The 21,432-nt window shown below is 52.9% G+C and overlaps 5 protein-coding genes across 5 annotated transcripts; 2 read left to right on the plus strand and 3 right to left on the minus strand.

Moving 5' to 3' along the window:
- Positions 1 to 3,121: 3,121 nt before the first annotated feature.
- CGGC5_v012438 (uncharacterized protein) lies at positions 3,122 to 4,894 on the plus strand (the record flags this gene model as incomplete). The annotated part of the gene is made up of 2 exons (XM_032034071.1): positions 3,122 to 3,803; positions 3,891 to 4,894. The coding sequence occupies 2 exons, from the start codon at positions 3,122 to 3,124 to the stop codon at positions 4,892 to 4,894; spliced, it is 1,686 nt and encodes a 561-aa protein (XP_031886676.1).
- Positions 4,895 to 5,857: 963 nt separating this feature from the next.
- On the plus strand, positions 5,858 to 10,627 carry taf2 (Transcription initiation factor TFIID subunit 2; the record flags this gene model as incomplete). The annotated part of the gene is made up of 2 exons (XM_032034070.1): positions 5,858 to 9,553; positions 9,599 to 10,627. The coding sequence occupies 2 exons, from the start codon at positions 5,858 to 5,860 to the stop codon at positions 10,625 to 10,627; spliced, it is 4,725 nt and encodes a 1,574-aa protein (XP_031886675.1).
- Positions 10,628 to 11,740: 1,113 nt separating this feature from the next.
- ZRC1 (Zinc/cadmium resistance protein) lies at positions 11,741 to 13,582 on the minus strand (the record flags this gene model as incomplete). The annotated part of the gene is made up of 3 exons (XM_032034068.1): positions 11,741 to 13,258; positions 13,316 to 13,399; positions 13,457 to 13,582. The coding sequence occupies 3 exons, from the start codon at positions 13,580 to 13,582 to the stop codon at positions 11,741 to 11,743; spliced, it is 1,728 nt and encodes a 575-aa protein (XP_031886818.1).
- Positions 13,583 to 18,550: 4,968 nt separating this feature from the next.
- CGGC5_v012441 (uncharacterized protein) lies at positions 18,551 to 18,910 on the minus strand (the record flags this gene model as incomplete). The annotated part of the gene is made up of 3 exons (XM_066152695.1): positions 18,551 to 18,636; positions 18,687 to 18,734; positions 18,790 to 18,910. 3 exons carry the CDS (start codon positions 18,908 to 18,910, stop codon positions 18,551 to 18,553), a joined length of 255 nt encoding a protein of 84 aa, XP_066008020.1.
- A 703-nt stretch (positions 18,911 to 19,613) lies between these two features.
- CGGC5_v012442 (uncharacterized protein) lies at positions 19,614 to 20,604 on the minus strand (the record flags this gene model as incomplete). Its single annotated transcript, XM_066152696.1, has 4 exons — positions 19,614 to 19,696; positions 19,752 to 20,030; positions 20,316 to 20,439; positions 20,497 to 20,604. 4 exons carry the CDS (start codon positions 20,602 to 20,604, stop codon positions 19,614 to 19,616), a joined length of 594 nt encoding a protein of 197 aa, XP_066008022.1.
- Positions 20,605 to 21,432: the final 828 nt, after the last annotated feature.

Here is a 21,432-nt window from a genome sequence, read left to right on the forward strand (position 1 = left end):
CGTGTGACGACGGGGCTTTGATATATATGCTTCTCGTATCTCCAAATGCTCCTATGGTCTCTGGTTCTCGACCAAGGCTTGAGAGGTAATTTGCAGCATATGAATTCAAGTGCGAGCTAGACGGCCTGTTGTCAATGTGGTGCCAGCATCGTGGTGGGAAGCAAACCATGCGCTGTGCTATCTCGAAACAACGAGGACTGTGGTGCAGAATGTTGTGGGATATAGCTATCCGTCATCGGCCCTGCTAAACTATTGGCCAGAGGTGTTCGATGTGAGAGCATTGGACTGAACTACGGTTGCTAGATTTGATGGACGGCTGTTGTCATTTTCTAGTATTTGTATCAACTGCGGCCAGCGACAAACAAAAACTAGTGCGTCTTAACCTTTTTAAATGTGCCGGTTGTATACGAGAGTCTGTCACGTTTTGTATAAGGTAGAGATAGTATATTATTGATTCTCCTCGAGGGCGAAGTTGGGATATTGATACTCGGAACAGCAAACCGCATAATCTGTCTTCTTCGTGAATGCGAAAACCCCTCTTGGGCTCTGCTCAAAACCCAGTACGGGGAGCTCTGGCCTGGTATCTTAGAGCGACGAAGTACTATTTCTTCTTCTTTTTCTGTTCTTTTTCCGATGGTGTCTTCCATGGACGTCTTTGGTGGAGTATCCTTACTACTTATTCTGCTGTCAAGTGCTCGTCCCGTTGGCTCGGTATTACGAGTCGAGAAACGGGAGTGCTATCCGTTAGATACGAAGCGATACTTGCGCGACGGGAGAACCGGTCAGTGGAGGGGAGAAGTAGCATGTATCATGGTTAGACATAGATTTTCATACATATTTTTGTTGATCGGTCTATGTACCCTTTCGTTGATTTTGCGTTCGCAAAGGGTTGCCTGCCCACTGGGGTTGCTTGGTTCTGATTGTTGAAGGAAGCTAGAAAGAAAAAAAACCGGATCGAGAGGTTTCTTATAGAACTATCTGTGGGGGTATAACTGAGGAATACGGCTATTACTAGCATCGACTGCTTCGCGGGCCACAAGGGCACGGGTGCGTTGCATGAGAGGGGTATCGCATGTGCAGAAGGTCTTTGTGACTTGTAATAAATAACTTTTCAATCCTGTAGCAGCTGATGAGGGCACAAATCTCATGTGCATGACTTCGCTTGCTACTTTCCCAAGTTCGCATCAACCTGCTGAAGGAGGTTGCCAGGGTGCCTACTTTAAATCCTTACTATTACAGATATGTAAGTCGTACGCGACATGAATGTGGCTTGTAGGAATAAAAACAAGATAATATGTTGACAACACTGATAGACACTGAATCCCATGGTACCTAGTTGTCGTCTACCAAAATTGGCTCTTGTAGAAGGACATGTATATCAGCTTATCATGCCGTATGGGTTTGTTGTAATAGCACGCTCAAAACGAGTTCCACGAATCATACCAAATCATATGGATGAAAATCTCTGGCTCCTATATAGCTGCTCATCTTCGACAACACGGCTTTCTTCGCCAGATGGAGTTTGTTGAGCTCCCTTCAGCTGCATATGTCAATTAGAGATTATTATGCCTCCCCGGCACAGATTCACCGCTTGCTTTCGACCATGATTAAAAGCTGAAAGACAGTGTTTCTTTCACGAAAGTCTGAGACAGCAAATTGGTCGCTGTGAGCTGTGACAAATTCAAGCTGGGGCCGTGGCCGAGAAATAAGTAAGTCGTCTTGTCTTATCAATCTGACTTCTATTGACAAAGGTCTCTGCCAACTATCCTCGTGGATGTAGTTCAAAGTAACTAGGTAAACCTTGCATATATTGAGCAATCCTGGCTGTGGTTTTCTACCTTGACAATATTGGTACTTGTTGGGATTTTCCGGATGAAGTGGAAGTTCAGCATCTGGGTGTGAAATTTGTCTTGTATCCTATCCGATGCTTTTGCCAGTACCTTCAAACCCACCATATTGACCCTCATACCCCTTTCTGTTCAAGTATTCGACGAATATTTGAGGGAGCTCACTGAGGAACGCGGGTCACGAAGCTTTCTGAATAATTTGAGAGCTCTGTGGCTGCGATCAACCAAGAAGTATTTGCTTCGAATGGACATATGGGCCTTTCAACCAAAAAAGTGACAGCAAATGATGATGACATCAACCGTCGTGGATTCTCTCGTTTAGTCTGTTGTCCATGACTGCGGACGTGCATCTTTCGAAGGGCGCAAACCTTGATGTTTGCTGCAAGCCAGAATGAAAAGTTGAGCGCCTTTTTGCGCCATACCCAAAGATGAAGTGCTTGTCACTTTGCGGGATCACAAGTACTAAGGCAAGCTGAGTGAGCAATCATGATGTCTCCAGACATGCATGCTTACCTTAGCTGCGACCACAAATCGACTGCTGTGTATGATGTAATGACGATAAGAATGTGGGAAAACAACGACTGACTCCGGTCGCAATGCATTCGCAAAACACGGCCCAGGTTCAAACACCCTAGTGCTCTTGGCCATGGAATTATCGATTTCAAGACAATGCATTGACGTTGGGCTGGCAGAATTTCCAATCCAGGGGCGAGCTCAGGTGAGGTGGTGCTGCAGAAAGCAGACACGCGAGGGAGGAGAAGAGAGGTCAGGTTCACCCGTCCTCTGCAGGCTGCAGCTGCACCCGGGAAGATGGGGAATGTACATACACTTGCCACACAATCTCGGTGGCGACACAAGTACCGTGGTCACTGGTTCTCCCCCCCTCCTTCGGTACTGCCGATGGGCATTGAGCCACTGTCAGTCCAGCGGCCACCCACTACGTCCAACAAAGGCAGGCATCACCGTGGTGGACGCAAACACTGGTCCAGGCAGGCAGTCGCAGCACTGGGCACACTGGCAGAGGACGACGCGCCCCAAGAAGGACAGTGCCAATTACAGCGAGGAAGCCCCCCAAAGGGTGCAAAGGGGAGAGAGCAAGCTGAATCAACCCCCCCCAAATCCTGCCAGAGGTGCCCGAGAGGCCACTTCCCGCATCGCATCAACGACGACACGAGACGAAAAAAAGCGGCAGAAAAAAATTCATCGATCGACACGTCAATCGCCCTCGCGACGAGCCGACGGGAATACAATGAATGGCTATTCAATCGTCGCCCATGGCCTCTCTCACGCGCTCCACCCGGAGGGCCAACGCTGAAGGGCTTCATCCCCATTCCCTTCACCATCCCCATCCCGTCCCCGTCCAGCAGCAGCCGACGCACCAGCAACAGCAGGCCTTCGCAGCGAACACTGTGACGCGCGCCGCCCCCCAAAACATCTCCGCCTACCACCACCAGCTGCCCGGTCGCACCAAGCGCCAGCTCGACACGGCCGATCTCGTCGATTTCGACCACCCGAAGCAGAAGAGATCGCGTTCGAGCATCGAAATCCTCATCAAACCTGCTCCCCAGCCCGTCAAGCCGGTCGTTGCGAACGCGACTGCCGCCCACAACGTCACCACCACCCCGACTCCGCAACCGACGACGACGACGCCCCAGGCGACCCCCCTAGCGAGGCCGACCCCGAAACCCGCGCAACAACACGTCGCGACAGTGCATCCCCTGAAAGCCCCCTCGACCCCCGCGACCGATAATGCGCCGCAGTTGACAAAACATCAAGAAAAAGTCATCAACGGCATTAAACATGAGTTGGATCGTTTGCAGCCCCGCGAGGTCGATACCCACACAAAGGAGGGGGGCCGCAAACTGCGCTCGCAAGAGGCCACTCGTTTCAAGAGCGAGCTGTCAGCATACTTCCCCGAGTATGACGAGGTCATCGGAAATGATCCAAAAGAACAACGTATGCTCCATGCTCATGCTTTCCGTTGCCGTGCTTGTGCCGGGTCGACACGGCATTACAGGATACTTACTGACCCTTTGCCTGTAGACTTGCTGAACGTCGATACCCCGATAGTCATTTTTGACTCGAACCCCACACGCCTTCAACCGGCACCATGGCTTCCGTTCACCGGTGCGGAACCCAGCGCGCCGAATGACGCTTCAACGATCCCGCCCAGCGCACATAAAGTCCCGGTACGCGGATACGGTGACGCGTTGTTCAGCGATCTCGTCGATGCACAGCGTATAGACTTTGACTTCCTCGGGATTTCTCACAAGAGAGAACCTGCTGAGGATCCTCTGCCAGATGCGTCCTTCGTGCCCTCGCACAAGAGGGCCGAGAGACTGGAAAAGTCCATTCGTAACACAGAGCGTGGTCGGGCTCAACACGAGAAGGACCAAATCGCACGTCTGCTGGGCGGTTTGCAAGGTCACGACTGGCTGCGAGTCATGGGTGTAAGTGGCATAACGGAGAGTCGAAAGAAGCAATACGAACCGGCGAGGCAGCACTTTATAAAAGGCTGCCAAGCCATCCTCGAGAGATTCCGTCAATGGAGTCTGGAGGAGAAGCGCCGCAAAGCCGAAAAGGATCGTGCTCTCGCTAAGGCGGAGGCGGAAGAAACGAGTGACGAGGATTCTTCCGAAGGTAGTGATGAGGATGATGCCGAGGAAGACGACGCTGGTAATGTCAGTGACGGTGATCCTCCTGGCTCTTCCGACGATGACTCTGTGTCGCAACAGCTTCACGAAGAAGCGATAGCAAGGTCGAAGGGAGCAAAGAACAGTAAGAAGCGCCCAAGGGTGATAATACAACCCCGGCCTCCACCAAAGCCGGAACCGCCAAAGGAGTTCAAGTCATTCTTCAAGAAGAGGTACGAGCGAGATGCGGCCTTGCATCGGCACAGGCGGGCTGGTCGTAAAGTGGTTGCATGGGGACATCCGATTCCAGAGATACCCGAGATCGATTTCGATCTCCCCGAAGAGTTTCGTGACGAGGAAACGTTGAAGATGCAGGCGAGGAAGAGGCGTCGCGACCGTCGAGGCAGGCACTGACAGGCTTTCCCGTGTGTTGAGTAGGAGGTCCATTGGCGCAGTGTCCTGCGAAATGTGTGTCAATGTGTTGTAACATTAATCATTGTAGACTGCTGGGTGGCATGGCTCAAGAACAAGCGTTTGAATTAATCGATGACGGAGAAGTTTTTCAAAGTAAACTCATGTTATTGCTCCACGCGAAGAGGTGCCTGTGAGAAACGCATTTAAGGTAAGTTGTGAAAATGCCATTTGTGTCGTAATTGTCCGTTGCAGGACTTGAGAGGAAGATTCTGAGAAGTGGCGGGAGAGGTGAAGACCGGACCGTTGAAGCTTGAGCTTCCTTGCCGGCGGCGTGACACCTCAGGCCCAGTGATGGCACGGACCAGCTCCTCCAACGACCAACCCCTCCAGTTGAACTGAGGTGGAAGGCACGACCGACAACACACTCACGCCTGCAAGTTACGTAAGCCAGATGAGAAAAAAGGCCCACCCAACGGCGCAGGAGCCAAGGTGGTAGCTCCATCCAGGTCCAGTCTGCTGTCCTGTCGCGGCGGACCGTGGACGCGCTGACCAGGCATGGAAGGAAGGCCTGAACTAACCATCGACTGCCGACCTCAGAATTCCGGTGTTTGGTCGCCGCAGCAGACTCATCTTCCGCTCCCACCTCTCGCTCAGTTTCTCGCCGCCGTCGAGACGATCGACTTCTTTTCACTTCGCGCCAAACTTCTCTCCATTAATAATACTTTCGCCTTTTCGCTGTCGCAGCTGCCTCAAAACGAACCCAACCTCGCGATAACGACGGCCCCAGCGACAGGATGGTGAAGGCCATCGTCAAACTTCGCACCTGAGAACCTCGCGCCGGCGCACCTTCCTCGCCCACATTCGCCGACTTTACCTCCCTCTATCCATCGCGACTCGATCGTTTCCACGTCTTACTTGATGAATGCCTGCGACGCCGTCGTCGCGAGCGCATCATAGGCCATCATGAACCACCTCGACGCAGCTGCCGCTGCGGCTGCCCCCGCCGTTGAGGAGGTTATCGCCAGCGACTCCGAAGACGACCTTCCCCCCATGAAAGACGAGCCTCCATACCCCTACTTCGTCATTCGACAAGATGTTGAAATCGAGCTCAATTTTCGCGAGAAACGCATCCGTGGAGTGTCCCACATCACGCTCGCCGAGCTGCCCGGCACTCACGTTGACGAGTTCGCCATTGACGCGCGACAATCCGAAATCGATCTCAAGAATGTCACGGTGCAGTTTCTCAAGGATTCGCAGCCCGTTGGCACCCCTAAAAAAGTTTCAGCGAGCTACCGGGACCCGTATAAGTTGCTGGATTACCCGCCATACTACAACTGGAACGCCGAACACCACGACCTGAGGAAGATCCGGATGCGACCCCTCATGCATACCCGACAGAGCGACGTGCCCGCCGAGAATAGAGAGACGGTTGGCTGTACGCCCGTAGACGGTGCTTTGCGAGTCAACCTACGGGACCTAAAAAAGGTCAAGGAAGAGTCAGGAACAGGAGTGCCGAAGCGGCCAATGCTCAAGATCCGCGTCTCGAGCATGACCCCGAGCTCCTTTGAGCCTCCAGAGAACGAATTGTCGGGAAGCCGCGAGTACCGAGTGACGATACCGTTCGAGACCAAGCTTGTCAGAGATGGCATCCAGTTCGTCGGAGTCGATCCCGGAGATCTCAGATACCCTCACGCATACACAAGACATTCCATCGAACCCGGAACCGCGTCTTGCATTTTCCCATGCATTGACGATCATGGACAGCTTCCCACGTGGTCAATAGCCGTCAAGTGCCCAAGGACTCTCGGCGACGCTCTGTGGCAGCCCCTGGCTACGCAACAAAATACGAACAGTACTACAAACGGCAACCGGGATCAGGCCCATGTTGGCGACTCTACCTGTGACAAGGACTATTTGCTTACTGAGGAGGACAAACTTCTCGAAATGACCGTAGTCTGCTCCGGATCGTTGTCAGACGAGATTGTGGATCCGGAAGACGAACGCAAAAAGATCATGACATTCGAGATGGATAAGAGGGTGTCGGTGCAAAAGATCGGCTTCGCGGTCGGTCCCTTTGAGCACGTCGACCTTTTCTCCAACTTCCGCACTGAGGAAAACGACGAGAAGCTCGGCGCTAGTGCGCTCAAAATCCATGGCTACTGCCTGCCCGGAAGAGCAGCAGAGGTCCAGAACACATGCGCAGCACTAGCAGCAGCAGCCGACTTCTTCACTCTTACGTTTGCCAGGTATCCTTTCGAGAGCTACAAGATGTGCTTTTTGGATGACATGGTGAACGATACTGTGGCCCTACAGTCAATGTCTTTTGTGAGTACTCGACTTCTTTTTCCTGAGGAAATCATCGACCCAGAAGTGGATGTCACGAGACAACTGGTTTTCAGTTTGGCGTCCCAATGGAGCGGCATCAACTTGTTTCCCAACACGCGCAGAGATCTTTGGGTTGTCATTGGCATCGCCTACTACATGACCGACCTCTTCTTGAAAAAGCTTTGCGGCAACAACGACTATCGATTCCGGATGAAAGCCATGTCAGACCAGCTGGTCAACATTGATATCAAGCGGCCATCATTACATGAACTCGGCAACAACCTGCACCTGGGAGATTTTGAGATGGAGTTCATGATTCTAAAAGCCCCTTTGGTGCTCTTCATCCTAGACAAGCGTTTGATGAAGGCTCCTGCTCAGACGAACCTGACACGCATCATTTCTCGCATTCTTTACAAGGCCAACATTGGAGAAAAACAAAGCGAGTGGATCATCAACACGGAGTCGTTCCAACGAGTATGCGAGAAGAACGCCCGAAATAAACTGGAGGCATTTTGGGGCCAATGGGTTTACGGATCTGGCTGCCCACGGTTCGATGTGTTTCAGCGTTTCAACAAGAAGCGACTATGCGTTGAGATGAACATCCGACAAGTCCAGGACAAAGCCCTAGCAGAGGCGCAAACTCTGAAGAAGACGGAATTCCTGCGTGCTATCAAAGAAAAATACCACGGCGTCAAGACTGAGGAAACGATTGGACTGTTCACCGGTCCAATGACGATAAGGATTCACGAAGCCGACGGGACGCCATATGAACATATCGTGGAAATCCGCGAAGACGCAGCTAAGGCGGCTAAGTTCGAAATCCCGTACAACACGAAGTACAAGCGTCTCAAGAGGAAGAGGCGGGCCACAGAGAAGCTCAGCGCGCAATCAGCGGCAGACCCCGATAACAACGAGGAAACGCTATTGTACTGCTTGGGAGACGTCTTAACCGGCCCCGAAGACGTGAGAAAGTGGGAGTTTGCGGAATGGGAACCCGACATCGAGAAAGCCATGGACCAGGAGTCATACGAATGGATCCGAATGGACGCTGATTTTGAGTGGGCCTGCGAGATGAAGACCAATCTTCAGAGCTACATGTACGTCTCTCAATTGCAACAAGACCGAGACGTCGTTGCACAGCAAGACTCGATGCTGTACCTGCGGAAGAGCCCACCACATCCACTGGTCTCTACATTTCTGACGAGAACCCTCGTCGACCGGCGGTACTTCCACGGCATAAGAACGATGGCTGCTGAGACGTTGCATCAGCACGCCACAGATAAGGTTGGGATGGCAGGCATGACTCACCTCCTCAGGGCTTTCCGTGAGCTCTTCTGCGACGAGAAAGGCGAGCCAAGGCACAATGACTTTACGGACAAGAAGCAGTACATAGTCCAGTGTGCACTGCCGATGGCCATCGCCAAAATCCGCGACTCGACTGGCAAGTGCCCTGAACCTGCTCAACGGCTTTTGCTGAAGGAGTTGGCAACCAACAAAAACGACAACAACCCATACTCCGCAGATTTCTATAACTCCAAGATCCTCGATGCTCTAGCAACGAGTCTCGTACCTGAGAAGCGACGCGACTCTGGAGATCAGATGGACCTTGATACGTCGGTCGATGAGCGGGCAGTGCTCGTTGAAGTCTTGGCCGAGATTGACCGTCACCGTAGGATGGATGAGTGGAACAGTTCTTACCAAAATATCTACACAACTACTGCCCTCGAATGCTGGCGGAAGCTGATGAAGGCAGGAGTCATCCCCAAAAGTCCCATTAACTTTTGGCAATACCTCCAGGACGGGACCTACGACTTGGTGCGTATCAAAGCTTTCGAGTGTCTCGTCGACCTTGGCTTCATGATGGAGATGCCGGTCTTCAGATTGTTGTTGTCAGTCATTAGCACCGACAGGTCTCCTTTCGTCCGACACAAGGTCATCGACATCTTCTGTACAGGTTTGGCTGCTCTTGCTTTCGGCGAACAGTCCCAACCCAAGCTTCCCGCACGTGGCCCTATTGGGGACGAGTTGCAAGTAGATTTTGATACCGAAGCAAGGACACAGGAGCGGCGGAAGCAATTTGCAAGGAAGCAGGACGTCAATGTTGCGCTTGCGGCTCTGAGGACTGAAATGGAGGAACAGTACTCGGACCACGAGCAGGCGTTGCAAAAGACAGTGTGGAAGGCTCTGAACGCAGAAGTTCTTGGCCGCGCTGAAAAGATCACGCTCTTACAGCTGTGTGGGACTATGTTTGATGTCGCTGACCGATGGACCGTTACTCTCAACTTTCCGAAGCGATGGAGAGTCACTCGTCCTGTCAAGCCTCATCCAGGCAGGGTAAGCAACTTCATTCCTCGAAATGGCTTTTCTAACAATTTGCAGTTCATGGTCAACTTCAAGTCGTACTACAAGACAGCGCTGCCATCGGCGAAGCCGAAGGAACCAGTGCCAGAGCAGCTGCCACCCCCGCCCCCGCCCCCAGTACAGCCGCCGCAGCCTCCCAAACCTCCCGAACCCAAACGCCTGATTGTGAATATGAAGAATGGCATAGCCAAGAAGCCTTTACCCTCGGCTCCACGACCTGTCTCAACTGCCCCTCGGCCCACCCCACCTCCAGCCGTGCAGTCTCCAAAACCAGTTTCGGCACCATCGCCAGTACCTCGGGAAGCAGACTCGATCGTTGCATCAACCATCCGGAAGGAGACGACACCAAAGCCATCAACCCCCAAGCCATCGACGGTGAAGCTTCCCACATCAAGACCGTCACAGACCACCAAGCTTTCTGTGGGCAAACCTCCAGTCCCGAAGCCCTCAGTTGTGAAGCCTCAATTGTCGTCAAGCTCGATCTCCGCGCAGAATGGCCGCTCTACACCGCAGCCGGGGTCTTCGTCTGACACGCCGAGCAGCAAATCACAGAAGCGTCCCCGACCTGACAAGGTCCCTGGCGTAGACGACGCGTCCCCGGTGCTGAAGAAGGCGAAACTGAACGCGCGCCCTGACGGCACCATTCCGAAGCGACGCAGGATGTTCCGGTTTAAGCACCCGAAACTCAAAGAGGTTTTGAGGAAGCTTGGTGTTAAGTCCCAGATGCCGCCTCCGAGAGACCCTTCCCACGTCAAGACTCACAAGTCGGCTTCTCCGTTCAGTGTGCGGCCTTCTCCTGCCGCATCTCCAGCGCCTGCCCCATCTGAGAGCAGTATCATGGCAAAGCCAGCACGCAAGCCGTTGCCAACAGGCTCGTCGGGGGGAGGAGGCTCATCAGGGCCAGCGGCTAGTCCGCCGCCGCCCGTGGCATCTCTCCCGCCCAAGCCTCCCTCGCAAGCTTCCCCGCCACCGCCCGAAGGCCAGCCGGCATCCAAACGCGTCAAATTGGTCATCAAGAGACCATCGACGTCTGCCCCGAAGAACTAGAGAAGAGAGTGGCAGCTGCGTTTCGCATGACAGAGGGAACTCTCCTCGACAGTTTTTCTGCACAATTATACAGGCCCGCAGACTGGTCTTGATGAGCATTTCTTTTCTTCGTAATTTATTTTCCTTTCTTCACTTGTCACGGCCCCTCCTCGAGACATCACATCAGCATTACCAGGCGTTTGGTCTTGGGACAAGAAAAAAAAACGGGGAAGAGAACGGACTGGGTTGGTGGGGACGGACAGTGTGCGGCTCAAGGGAACGAAGGTCGTGGGGAAGAGACGGCCGGGGGACGCCCCAAGTCGCGCGAGGCAGCAGCGCGTGTACACAAACAAACTATTTTCGAGAAAACCAGAATTTTAATGATACCCTCGACTGGAGTAGGTAGTCCTCGGGGAGTTCCCTAGTCCACGCAATAATTGGGTGTCGAATGAGACAAGACTGTTTTCTCTCCGCAATGTGTGTAATGTGCGACAGATCTCAGACTGGTCAAGTCATCTGACTGAGGCTCATGCGGCTCATTGTAGCGTCGTAGTGTCTAGTTTCACAGCGTGTCATGTTCATTGCGACCTTCCTCTCTGGATAAACAGCCCCGTTCTCGATCACGAAGCGCATCGCAGATGGTGCACTTGACGTCATGTTAACTTCACTGTTTGTTTTTGAATTTAGAATATTGTACAACGCTTCTCCATCCGGAAGCACCACCCTCTCTGTAAAACGGGTTGTTGCCCTCTCCGTGGTGTATGTAGTCCAGACTCGCGGCTTAGTATGCTTACATAGGAAATTTTGCTCAAAAGCACAGAAAAAAGAAAAAGAAAGATGTGTGCGGCGATCCAAGTTGCGGCGGCCAAAAGCTTGCGCCGTTGCGGCCTCTCCTGCGTCTTTGGTATCGTCACGTTTATCCCCTCACCCACGCTCCCCAGTCCATTGAACGCCAGTGTAATTTTTGATCGGCAAAGTCTGCTCTGGGTGACTTTGCAAGCTCGACAAAAAGCAAAAAGCCCCGCCTATAGTGATGATCAAAACCCCTGAACCCATTATCCAAATGGCGCGGCCGAGAAAAAAGAGGGTATTATTAATAGAGGACCGCGCCGCAAGACCACTTCGGGTGACGAATTAGTGGGAGTGACCGTGGTCGTGGTCGTGGTCATGGTCATGGCTGTGGCCGTTGCCGCGGCTATGACTGCTGTGGCTGTGAGCAGAGTTGCTGCGCACACTGCCGCCGGCGGTTGTTGAGTCAGAGCAGCAGCCCTTGCCAACGCAGTTCTCGACGCAGTCCAGCAGACAGGCCTGCTTCGGCGAGCCGAAAGTCTGAGCAGCACCATCGTACTGCATCGCGCGGTGTGCGTTTTCGTCCTCGGGGTAGTCCTTATCACCACAGAACTCGGGCTGGATGGTGGCGGAATGGATACCGTAGGCGTGAAGGCACTTGCGAGCGCGCTTGGCAAGCTCCATATACTTCTCGCCGCCCTCAGCCGAAATGGGGAAGCTAACCTGAACGTGCATAGAGGCGACGATCTTGGTGTCGGATAGTTGCCAGATGTGGACGTGGTGACAGCTGATAACGCCAGGGAGAGTTTGGATGTCCTCGCGAATATCATTCAGGTCGATGTGGTCGGGAGTGGCCTGGAGGAGAATCTTGGAGGTTGCCTTGGTAAGGGGGATGGCAGACTTGAGAATGATGAGGGTAATGAACAGAGATACGGCGGGATCAGCGTAGAAACGGCCGGGCCAGTCAGTAAGCCAGATGATGAGAGCCGTGACGATGACACCAACGTTGCCCAGGGCGTCACCGATGACGTGCAAAACCATGGCGTTCATACCCATGTCGCCGTGATCGTGGCCGTGGCTGCTTGATGCCTTCTTTCTCTCCTTGTTGTGGTTGTGGTCATGGTGCAGGCTGGACTCTCTTCTGGGGCGCTTAGAGGCGGAGCGGCCACGGCCATGGTCATTGGTGTAGGATTTGTTGCCATTGTTCGCGAGGAGAGGAGACTCTTCGTCAGCCTCGCCGTCCTCGACAACTGTCTCATCAATCTCGCTCTCGCTCGTCGACTCCTGGCCATCAAGTTGGGGGCGGGTAGCAGCGATAATCTCCTGGCGGAAGCTGGAAGGATGAATGCTGAGGTCGTCAATGCTAGTGAGGCGGGAGTGGTGGCGGTTGCTGCTCTTGCGGCGATCGTGGCTCTTGGAAGTGGAAGCACGGCTCGTAGTACGGTCAGCCGGGTCTGAATCTCCCTCGAATCTAATGTGGCGAGTCTCGGACGAGGCAGCGACTCTGGCAACAACGGCTTCGGGGAAAACATCGCCGGCAGTACCGTCCTCGCTAATTACGTTTGTGGCACGGCCCTCCTCGGCGGCGTGTTCGTCGGAATGGGCGTGGGCGTGGTCGTGGTCGTGTTCGCCCTCCTCGTGGTCGTGGTCATGGTCGTGACCTCCGTGGGCATGGCCGCCGAGGACAAAAAATCCGACAAGGTTGGAGGCAAGGCCGAAGGCGCCGACGATAAGGATAAGCTGGGGGTTGTCGATCTCGGGAGGGTCGAAGAATCGGGTGATGGCCTCGAGGATGATGGAGACGCAGAGAGCAATCAAGAAGACGGCATTGAAGAAGGCACCGAGAATCTCTGCTCGCAGCCACTGCAAAGTCCGAGTCAGCTGAGAAGTGCTTCAATATTGTAGACAGAGGTAGCTTACGCCGTAGGAGTACTTGTCGGTGGTGGCTTTTCTCGCGACAGCGACAGCCCAAAGACCGACACAAAGGGAAATGATGTCGTTGAGCTACGTCGATTAGCAATGTGTCGCACATTGTGGTCCCGCGCAGTTGGCGAAACGTACCATGTGGAAGGCATCCGCCGTCAGGGCCAGCGACTTGACAACCAAACCAACAATCAGCTCAACCAGGAAGAAGACGACATCGATTGCCAGCATGATGCTGATCCGCGTCGACTTTGACCACGCCATGATGGGCAAGCGTCGGAATGATCGCGGACGATGGGAGGGGTGAATGAGCTTCAGGAGCTCAGTAAATTATTGGGTTGAGCCAGTAAGGCCAATCGTGGACGGGAGGTGAAGTCGCTGTCGCCCTGAAGGATGATGAATTGAAGTTGGAGATTGCGCGCGCAGACCAGGAAGGCTGAGTGCAAGGGGGTAAGGGAGTATGGTGGGAGGGGCGGCTCGCAGGTTATATTTGTGCAGGCACCTACCCACTACCGGCTGGCAACAAGATTGACTTTTCGGTTCGGTGGTGGACGGGATGGTGTTGGTGGTGGAGAGCGGTGCCCAAGGAAAAAAGAGACAACGGGAACAGAGACAGCGGCGGCGAGCTGAGTTCGGCGCTAGCTATGCTGTATGCTGGATCTGTGGGCGGTATGAACAGATGCAGAAAATCCCAAATAGACGGAAATCGCAGCCATCGAAGGGTGTCTATCTGTTGTTGTTGTGCCGGTACCAATCTGAAGGCCAATGTCACTGCTCTCGCACCGTTATTTTTGCTCCTTGTGACACGGTGACCGACGGAGAGAGAAAAGTCGGAACGCGGTCGGACGCAATGACCGCCCAGTGCGCTGCGCGGGTTGCAGGTACGCAGTGCAGTACGTACGGATACTGGTGGTGCAGGCGCAGGTGGAGGAGGTAATGGGTGGTGGTGGACAGGGACCCGACATAGAGGATGACGGAATTAGACTTTCTTCGCTTTTTTTCTGTTTCTTTTTTTCTGCTTTTCTCCTGCCTACGTACCCGCATGTATCGTTCGCCTTAACTACCTACGCAGTGGCGTCGCCACCGCTGAGCAAAGATTGGGGGGCAATTGGTAAGGACTTTTCTACTCTGGCAGGCACCTGGCAATCTGGCTGGTCTGGCGAATGACATGTGCCACGAGCATTCAACACACAATAACAAACAGAAAGGATTAGCTCCACACGAGACGAAGGCGTTTCCAGAAAAGGACACAAGATGGGCGATGTCTTCTTTTTGGGAATACCAGGGATAACCAGACGCGCAGGGAGGTCTTAACTTCGGCGGCAGGGATGAGTAAAGGAGGAAAGGAGAAAAGCAGTTCTGCAGCTGTTTGCCCGGGCTGAATAATAGTGTCCCCCCTTTGTTTTACGGAAGAAAGCAGATCAGTTAAATGAAGTTCGGAGCTGCATCGGTCGTCCGTTCTTTGCAAGCTGCTTGAAGCTCGGGCACCGGACTTGAGGGGAAACTGTTTGGACGGGCATGGCCCGGCTCCTAGCATCTTGCGCGAGGGGACACTGGAAACCCCCGAAACTGCAGAGAGCAACAGCCCAGAGTCCTAGTCACGGTCATGGAGGCAACACGCAGCACCAATAGGTTCCGGAGTGCATTAGAAGACGATGATGCAGCATTATGAAAGCTTCTCAACGCGTCTGCTTCCACTCTACGCCGACATTTCTGTGGGCTCGACCTGCGTCTGTTGCGATCGGTCTCTGATTGGCTTATGCAGGGACTTACACCACCAGAGTCACCACCACCGCGACGAATCTGAGGGTCCCCCCATGGCCGGGGGCCAAACCAAACAACTTCACACTATTCCCGATGTGGGAGTCTTACTTCCAGCTCGCCTCCTTTCCTCTCTTCCTGTCCGTTTTGCCAGGCAGCCAGCAAGTTCTGTAACAAAAGCCATCAACTTCGGTTCGGAGCTTTCTCACGGATACCGCCCTCGTGGGATTCCTCGTCGGCTCGGAGTAACATCATCGGGTGTCACCGGATCGAGGAACCCCTACCAAACAACGCCGTATGCACATATACCGTCATTGGGTGGCAGATCATTCCATTCCAGAAAATATTGACGCAATCCTGGCTCTCCCATCCATCCATCCATCCATCCCAACGGGACCCCCGCCCGATTTCGGCGCCATACCAGTTTCGTTTCTTCGCAATCCTCCAACAATTGGTGCCACGGATCGCGAGGCCCCCTGTTCCCCGACCCACGACGCCGGCTCAAATTCGGTCGGCCAAGCCGGGATCCGTCGTCGCACCCCACCCGTCGGCCCCGTTTCCCGAGTCACTGTGTTTCTTAGCACCGAGATCCGTGAAACTCGTTGTCCAACGTTGTTAATCAGTCTGGTGCTTGTCCATTTCTCACCAGCACGAACTCCAGCCGTACTTTCCGCTAAAATCACTCAATTACTACATAGATATAGAAATTGGAAAGCAGGAGCATATTCATCAGCTGCCTAATTAGGCATGCCAAGGTTCTCTCGTAGACTCAGTGTGTCCGGTCATTGTCTCCGCGCTACGAAGATACTGATAGTATTTCGAGATGCAACAGAAATTCTGTAGTGAGGCTTCAAAGCAATTACAATTGCGTTCTTTGGGTGGAGAGAGGCATCGAATGTGGGGACAGACCTATAACGCCGCCGTGTTAGCTCTGCCGGACACATGCTCTGATTTGACGCTTGTTAACTCAGCCTTTGCACAGTCACAGGACGTGCCAATCGTCGAAGTTTTCAAACCTCTCCCGAACTTGAGCTAGCAGACGTATCATTGGTGGTCACATCAGAGGTAGTGCGAGATGTGGATTGGAGCTTCGAAGACATTACGCCAGAGCACAATATGCAATCCCTACGTTCTTCATGACTTACGTGTGAATACAGTTCGCAGTAACGACTTGGTCTTCGACTTTGATATCTTCTATCGGGTTGATGGAGAGTTTTACTAGCCGGGCAGTGTCCCCTATCCAATCGTAGCGCACTCAGTCCTTCGATCCGACGATAGACGAAGACGGTAATCAACGATAATGCAGGTAATCAGAGGCGACGACAACAGCAAAAACAGTGACGACGACGACGACAACGACGACAACGACGAAAACGAGCACACATGAATTCAGTCGCTTTGATGTAAGAAAATAAGGGGTCTCAGTAGGACATACGAACTACACGCGTGTATGGTGAACACTGCCTTCCATCCTAGTCAACTCAATGTTCCCTTTTACCGATCTAAGAAGTCGAATTGAACTCCAGCATCGTGACGAAATCGAGGAACATGTTAGGGAGATGCCCTCAACAAGTGGCCGCATGGAGCGATGAGGTGAGGCCATAGAGGGTAAGGAAAGCGCTTCGAGGGCAGCTTTGACTGAAGCAAACGAGCAATAGTGCCCAGAACGCTTCTTCGCCAGGAAGAGGTTCACATGCGAAGAAAAACAGTCGACGGATGTTGTTCAAGTGGCCTCCAAGGAACCATACGAGTGCAAGCTCTGCCTTTGGGCTGCCTTGAAGACCTCGTGCGGAGTAGGCGCTGGGTTTGGTCTGGCAGACAAGGCGCTGTAAGGCAACTGGTTCGCTTTGGTGGCTCGTGATCCTGGTTGAGAAGGCGTTGTATGTGGCATCGTGATTGGAGACCTGGTGATATTGCAGTCAAAATGACCCCTCAAAGCATACCTAGCTCACACCATATTCCCAACAAAAGTGAATCTCCCTCAACCTGTGCACTGTAAGATTCGGGCATTGCAAACTTGCACCCCTTCTATCGTCACATCTCAGGAGGTCCCGCTACGATGTGATTACCTGTAAATGTTGCTGAGATTTACCTTTGTTTTCTCATCATTGCCTTGAATCTGTCACAGTTTGGCCCACACACTTCGTACCGGCCTTACGCTTTCCCAAAGTGCTTCGTCACATCCTTGAATATTTCGTTCGGCAAGTGCGACTCACCACCACATAGACCCACCACTTCCTTCCATCTCCCGTACTCGCCTTACTTGACCAACTTCCATCCCATCTGCTTTCAACCAGTTCAGCTACGGCCAAGTGGCCCAGTTGGTAAAACAGGAACAGCATAAATCAAATTCTTCTCTAGAGACGCTTCTGGTTGTCTGAGAGGGGCGCTCGTTCGAATCTCGTCGAGGGCCATGAAAAGGGTGATTCCTTTTTGACGCTTTTGCTTTTTCAATTGTCCTGTTTGACAGTATTTTGCAGTCGAAATTGTCACGACGCAATACGGCCCCGAAAAAACCAGTGCTTTTACCTATTACCTATTGCCCATTTCGAGTGACTAGATCAGTCACCCTGTGTCAGTCTATTATGTCCACAATTTTAGATAGAAGCTTTGCGTGCCGAGAGCCATATGTCTCGTCCGCCTCACCCGTCCTTTCTCTCGCTCTAATTCAAAGTATTCGTAAAGCTCAAAAGCATGTTTCAAGCCTCTTGGAAGTCTGTGGAGCATGCTCCGAGCGAGACGCTTGGGTGCCTGCTTCACCCCACTACCGTCAGGAGGTTTCCGCTCACGCAAAAGCTTGTGCTAGGCTTTCGGGATTATCTTCAGGGACCAGTAGATGGCTTCAACGTGAGGAGGTGGCTTGACGCCCACAGCAAGTCTCCACCGTCCACGAGAAGTAGACCTGCATCAAAAGCTAATGACCGAAAAACCGTACTGTATGAATTGTCTCATCCCCTTATAGGACATTTCTACTCAGTTTGGATTCAGGCGTACAATATGGAATGATCTTCACCAATAGTGCCAACATAATTTTCACCTAGGTAAGAGGTGTATTGTTATAACTCTTCGCGAACTCCTCCAAGCCTGTATCTTGATACCCATATATCTAGATATATATTTCCCTCGTATTCTCATCACTGCTTACCTATGAGCACGCCACCCGCGCCGATGCTGTGGCTTTAGTTCTGTGGCCACAGGCTTTGCGAATGCGTCCGCGATTGGCTTGTAATCGCGCTGTCCGCGTGGCTCTCACCTGATAAGCCCACTTCCGCCCAAGCTCAACTTCTAATAGCCACGCGACAGATAAACTCAAGTAAGATTAACGCGTTCTGGAAGTCTAATCAATTTGTGACTCACACGTCTCTTGTATTAGTGCTTCAAGACACTCTTGTACTAACGACATTGCCGTTACCGGGTATTGTACTACGAACTTAAAATCACCTAGACAGACGAACAGTATGAACCAAGAGTTCAAATGAACATCCTCATTGACATCTCTGCTCCAGTAAAGCGGGTAACAAGGCATCGAATGGTGCAGACCGCCCAGCCACCGCCCTCTTGGCTCCCATAGAGTGTCTCCGACAGGTCAACGCCGCGCCACACATACGCCCATTCGGATAGGCAACCCCGCATTGTCGCTCAATGTCGACCGGCCCTGTATCGATCTTCATGAGCACACGCGGGTTAGAGTTTCTCGACAAATGTCATACCTCTGCCGTGCCCTCTCCGGCGTCTGCCTGAATGCATCTGCCCCGGGCCCGCTGGCTCACCGAGCGGAACGTTGGCGCCACTTGCAACCACGATACCTTCCGGATGGGCAGATCTCATCATTGGGAAAGAAAGTCGAGATCGACAATTCCTAGACGGAGAAGCGTTTGCACTTCAACCCTTTTCAGCCGGTATTGAAGCAAGGCGTGTAATAGTTGCAGCGGCTGTGGTTCACGGGAAACAGCCGACAGGCGAACCACAGAATGGGCTTCTTTGGTTGCAAAAGTTCCGGAGGGGGCTGATAGTGGAGAGGAATAGATAAAGTTTGAAGTGACAGTCGAATCGGAGATGTGATGAGGGGGCAGTCAAGTGGTGGCACGTGGGCCTCTGCCTGGAAGAAGTGGCGGCTCGGCGGGGTAGCGGTAATATGTACCCATCCCGCCGCCGCCTCACCCGGACCCGGGGGTCGGACACTGGATGGATCACCTCCGACCGTTGACGATATCCTTGCTGATGATTTCGGCAGAGATAGGAAGAAAGTGGTGCCTAATCCAATAGGGTCTGGCTCGTTTCGTAGTCATCTTGCCTGGAGAACCCCCATCATGGTCGGCAGGAGGCTCTGGTCTGATACGATCTCAACTCCGACGTAGATCCAATGTGAGGTGATCGGCGGTCAAGAGCAGCTAGCCTCCGCATTGTATATATGAGGGATTGCCATTCTGGTCCCGGCTTCCTGAGACGACAAGCTTATTTTACCCAGACGTGCCAATTGGTGGATCATCACACGGAACGATGTCTGTGGTTCGCCAAGACGCGGCACGGGATTTTAGACCTGCGCCATCATTGTTAAGTTGTCGATTCCTTGACAATGTCCAAGGCTATCAAAAGACCGAAGAAAATAAGGACGAGCTGCGGTGAATCAGCTAACGGGTTTCTCAAGCTCCTTTGGTCATGTTCCACAAACCTACCGCTAACAATCCCACAGCGAGTGACGTGACCTCAAACCCGCCGGCGATCGCCTTTCCGCGAAGCATTGCCTTTTGAAGCCTCCAAGCCCGACAGGCACCGAGCAGGGTTGCGCATATCGAAAGACCATAGCATACGGTGGCTAGAGGCTTACCAAGTATGGCGTATCCGAATCCTGAATCTGCTTGTTGCAGGGCAAATAGTTGGGCGACGATGGTTCCGAGGATTGCTGTCGCGACTCCTGTACGGAGATATGCTAGGAAAGTCCGCTCAAGCGCTTTGGCGAGGCAGAGACGTCGTGTCAGTGATAAGACAGGGTCAATTGCGATTGAGAGAATTAAAGGGTTTCGGGCTACGGTAACATGGCCTCAGCACAAATGAACTGTGGATGAATCATGAGCACATCCCTGCCATTGCCAGGCTCATCTCCATTATGGAGGCTTGGGTCCGTGGACCACGGAGACGATGTGGAAGCCCCCGAATCCTCGATCTTGATAACTTGCCATGTATGAAACTCCACTTGGAATGATATTGACGGGCAAGAAAGGGCTGTACCACGTACCTAGGTGATCACGACAGCTGTCGAAATCCACTACAACGCTGATCTGCTCGCTCCAGAAGCGTCGGACGAAACTTTGCTTCTTTGGGGAAATCGGCTCGTGGGCCGAAGATCCTAGGGCGGAACTCTGCGTCGTGTCGTCGTCGTCAGTATCTTGCGGGCATTGCGCCGGTGAGCGTTGTACGTTGTCTTCTTCCTTTTCTTGATGTCGCAACGGGCTGTCGTTTGGTGTGCCATGAGCTTCTTCTTTTGGAAGTTGCGGCTCCCACGCCTGCAGTTCGTATTCGACCATAGTCGGCACCGTAGTTCGCTGCAGGAAGGGCCCGAAGGCATGTGTAAGATACCGTATGTAAACACGGCACTAAGCCTCGGCCAAGAGAAGCCGTCGTAAGATTTGCGATGGGGAGGTCACAGCGACGAGTCTTCGCTAGCCCTTTTTCATGCAAGCGATACCATTTAGGGAGGGATGGAATGCACGAGAGTGGTGTAGTCGTGTTACTATGCTGCAGGGCCTCGGTTTTAGTTGCTGCAAGGATTTCGCAATTCGGGAAATTTGAAAGATCCAGAGTTGACAAGTAAGTGATTGCAAAAATTGCCATCGGGAGAGCAAAAACTGGAAAATCGAAACTATTCATCGTTTAGTACGGACATGATGTTTCGGGGATGGGACCGGCCGGACGGCAGTCGGGAGCGGCAAAGACCATGATACTATTGATGGATGGATGTATGGATCGGCTGCCGGTGATAGGAAACAGTTTTGGCGACAATTGGGCCACTCCGCGATAGGGGAGTTGTTTGGTCGCCGAGAAGCGTGAGTACGGCGAGGTCCCACCGGACAAGGATGAGCGTGCAATGCGTTCATCATGTCTGCGGCAGTTGGCGGCATCGGAGGAGCTCCGATAGCCCACTTCCAGTCATGGAGCCGGCCGGGTGGAGAAGAGCTTCTGCGGGGGAACTGGAGTCTGGGGATTGTGGAGTGTTCGCCGACGACATCGCGACTTGAAGGTATAAGAAAATCGCATAGTCTGTACCGAGAAAGTCGCGCTGTGCTGGAAACATAGGCGTCACACAGCCCGAGTTGACAGTTGCCAAAATTCTGGATCGGGAACCGTTCGGATCG

The sequence above is a fragment of the Colletotrichum fructicola genome (genome assembly GCF_000319635.2).
Source record: "Colletotrichum fructicola Nara gc5 chromosome Unknown KSG_Nara_v1_contig07, whole genome shotgun sequence".
In the NCBI taxonomy this organism is placed as follows: Eukaryota; Fungi; Ascomycota; class Sordariomycetes; order Glomerellales; family Glomerellaceae; genus Colletotrichum; species Colletotrichum fructicola.